The sequence below is a fragment of the Fukomys damarensis genome, unplaced genomic scaffold (assembly GCF_012274545.1).
Source record: "Fukomys damarensis isolate Sample0158 unplaced genomic scaffold, DMR_v1.0_HiC HiC_scaffold_36, whole genome shotgun sequence".
Classification (NCBI taxonomy): Eukaryota; Metazoa; Chordata; class Mammalia; order Rodentia; family Bathyergidae; genus Fukomys; species Fukomys damarensis.
The window spans coordinates 48,913,144-48,915,860 of record NW_022900948.1 but is presented as its reverse complement, the minus strand read 5'-3'; the positions used below and the strand labels follow the sequence as shown (position 1 = coordinate 48,915,860).

Genomic DNA, 2,717 nt, shown 5'->3' with positions numbered 1-2,717 from the left:
GCTCTACCTGCCGAACTCGGGTGGGCTGCAGAACCCCAAGCCAGCTTCTCCAGGTCTGGGCACCCCTGAGTCCCCAGCACCGGCAGAAGCTTCCAGGCAGCAGCGCTGGTCCTGGCCTGGTCGCTCAGTGCTGCCTCTAATGGCGGCCTTAAATGATGGCACTTAAAGGGGCCGCACTAGGTGGCGGCTGTGCCAGGAAGCAAGGACCTGGCTTTAGTTTGGGAGTGTGCTGAGAACAGGGTGACCAACCCCTCCTATCCTCCCCAGATACAAGTCTCAGGGTCTTAAGGGCCCATGCCCCGGAGAAGCCTGCCATTATGCCAGCCCCGCCCCCAGGACACCTGTTCTGGCAGCTGGTGGCCAGGCAGGGCCTCTGGTAGGGCATTGGAGGAGCCCCAAGCCCAGCCAGTCTGCAAGGCCTGGACAGGGCTCCCAGAATACCTACCACTGCCAGGCCCAGGCAGGAGCAGATGGGCAGCTCCAGTCCCACTGCCCTCTAGCCAGGCACTGTCTGCTTTGGAGCCAGAGATGCCAAGATCTCGGCAGGTACCAGAGGCCAGATGGCCAGCTGAGGCCATGGCAGGGCCTGTTGTCCAGGTCAGGGCAGCCACCAGTGAGCAGGTCCCACCAGCCAGGTCTGTCTCGGGGGACGTTCCCACCCGGCCCTGCCCCTTGGCACACCCTGGCCAGCTGTGGGAAGGGTGTGCCGTCCACTCCGACAGGCTGTGTGGTCCCCACACAGGGACCCCCAGACTAGGGTGACAGGATCAGGCTAAGGTAGGGTACAAGGCTCCGAAGAGGACTTCGACTTCGGGAGGGGAGGAGTTGGCGCATCAGTCCACCCCACGCCCACTCTCCCCACAGCCCAGAGGGTTCTCATGACAACGGAGCTAAGTGCGTAGCAACTACCCATGTGCAAGGACGAGGTTCCTGGGCCTGGTGTCCTGCATGCTGCCAGGGCAAAGGGTAGTGGGCTGGTCCCACTACAGGTGGCCTGGGCAGCTGAGGAGAGCAAGGAGAGGAGACGCACACAGCAGTAAAACCCAAGAGCTTTATGGTCAGGTGGAGTGTTGAGGAGGTGCCTCCGGCCCAACCCCACTCCCAGGAGAGGCTGTGGCTGCTGCTCTGCTCCTGCCAGCCTCACCTGGCACAGGGCCCAGGTGCTCTGCAGGGCAGGGGCCGCACATCCGCGGTGCACACGGGACTGCGCAGTCTGTGGCCCCAGCCTGGTGGCAGAAGCAGAGCCTGTGGCATGCTGCGGCCCCACGTGGCTCAGGACAAGCAGGGGCAGGTGGGCGGTGGATGTTTGAACAGCTGCGCAGCCCCACACCCTGCCTCCGTAAACGACCCTCATGGGTCCGTCCTCGGCCCGTGACATCCCTGAGAAACGCCGGGGGGCTGGCAAGGCCCTGCCCGAGGGCCAGGCCATCCAGCCAGCTGCGGCCCGCTGTCCCCTTCCTCCCCGCACAGCAGGCTCATGCAGGCCTGAAGTCCAGCACCTGCAGCACCCAGCCCAGGGCCTCCTCCAGCAGGAAGCGAATGCAGGACTGGCCAGGCCACATAGCGCTGGTGGTGTGGGGTGGGGTGGCGGGGTCATCCTGGGGCCACGAGAAGGTGGTGCCGCCTCAGTCCCCCTGGGAGGTCAGGCGGGCAGGCCTAGAGCTCCTCATAGTCCCCGCCAACTGGGTGGCGGCCAGCAGGGTCCCCGCCCCCCAGGAAGGCCTCCAGCTCATCAGCTGCCTTCTGCTCCTTGCTTCGGGGCGGCTTCCGCTTCTTGCGTCGCTCCTCCTTGCCCTCCTCCTTGTCCTTGCTCTTCTTGTGTTTGATCTTCTTCTTTGCAGCCTTTTCTTCCTCCTGGTAAGAGACCCGAGAGTCAACAGGGCCACCGGGGGTGGATGGGTGCCCACCCACCAGGCCCCTGCCCAGGACCTCTTTGCTTTTCTTCTTCTTCTTCTTCTTCTCCTTGGAGGGTGGCTTGTCATCCTTCTCTGCACAGGAAAGACAACTCTCAGCTCCCCATGCCGCCTGTGGCTTGGCACGCTGGGCAGTGGGGCCCCTTCCCAGCTGGGCCTGGAAACAAGATGGCCTAGGGTCCCAAGCACTCTTAACAGCTGGGGAGGAAATTCCTTCCTCTCCATGAGGGGCTGAGGACCCGCTGGCTGGGGCACAGCTGGCACCAGTCCATCAGGACTGTGGTGAAGGACTAGGTGTGGACAGTAGGACTCCGGGACCAGCATGTGACCTGGGTGAAACCACCAGCTCCCAGACAGTGCCAGCTTTATCCACGTGTGAGGAATCCTGTGAGAGCCGGCCACCAGCTCCTCTGCGGGCCCGCCTGCCAGCCCTGCTACTGGCTCAAAGCCCTGTGGCACCTGAAGGCCTAGATACTGGCAGAGCAGCTCACCCACGCTGCTGGGGGTCAGAAGCCTAAATTCTTAGGGCCTCAAGAGTGGGTGGCAAGACTTCTTCAGAGACCAACAGGCCTGCTGGCCCTAGCCCTGGGTGGCCATACTGCAGGTGGCAGGCTTGGACACATGGCTGCCAGTCAGGGGCAAAGTCTGGAGGTGCAGTTCAGTGCCCTGCTCTGGAGACCCTGTGACCAGCAGCCAGCCCGAGGGGGCAGCCCACCTTCATCAGTGCTGTCCTTCGGGCACGGCTCTTCCAGCCCCAACCCGAAGAGATCCGAGTCATTCTTTGGTCTGAAGGAGGCGACAGGG

General features: G+C 63.6%; 1 protein-coding gene across 1 annotated transcript in view; it reads right to left on the bottom strand.

The window, feature by feature from the left end:
* Positions 1-1,033: 1,033 nt before the first annotated feature.
* Rabl6 (RAB, member RAS oncogene family like 6) overlaps positions 1,034-2,717 on the bottom strand; it is a 21,427-nt gene continuing 19,743 nt past the window's right edge. The window contains exons 14-16 of the mRNA XM_033758950.1: positions 2,629-2,717; positions 1,930-1,988; positions 1,034-1,854 (exon numbers count right to left, since the gene is read on the bottom strand). The exon at positions 2,629-2,717 is cut by the window's right edge and continues 6 nt beyond it. Of these exons, the coding sequence (XP_033614841.1) occupies positions 1,657-1,854; positions 1,930-1,988; positions 2,629-2,717 (346 nt within the window). The 3' untranslated portion in view covers positions 1,034-1,656. The remainder of the gene's footprint in view (positions 1,855-1,929; positions 1,989-2,628) is intronic.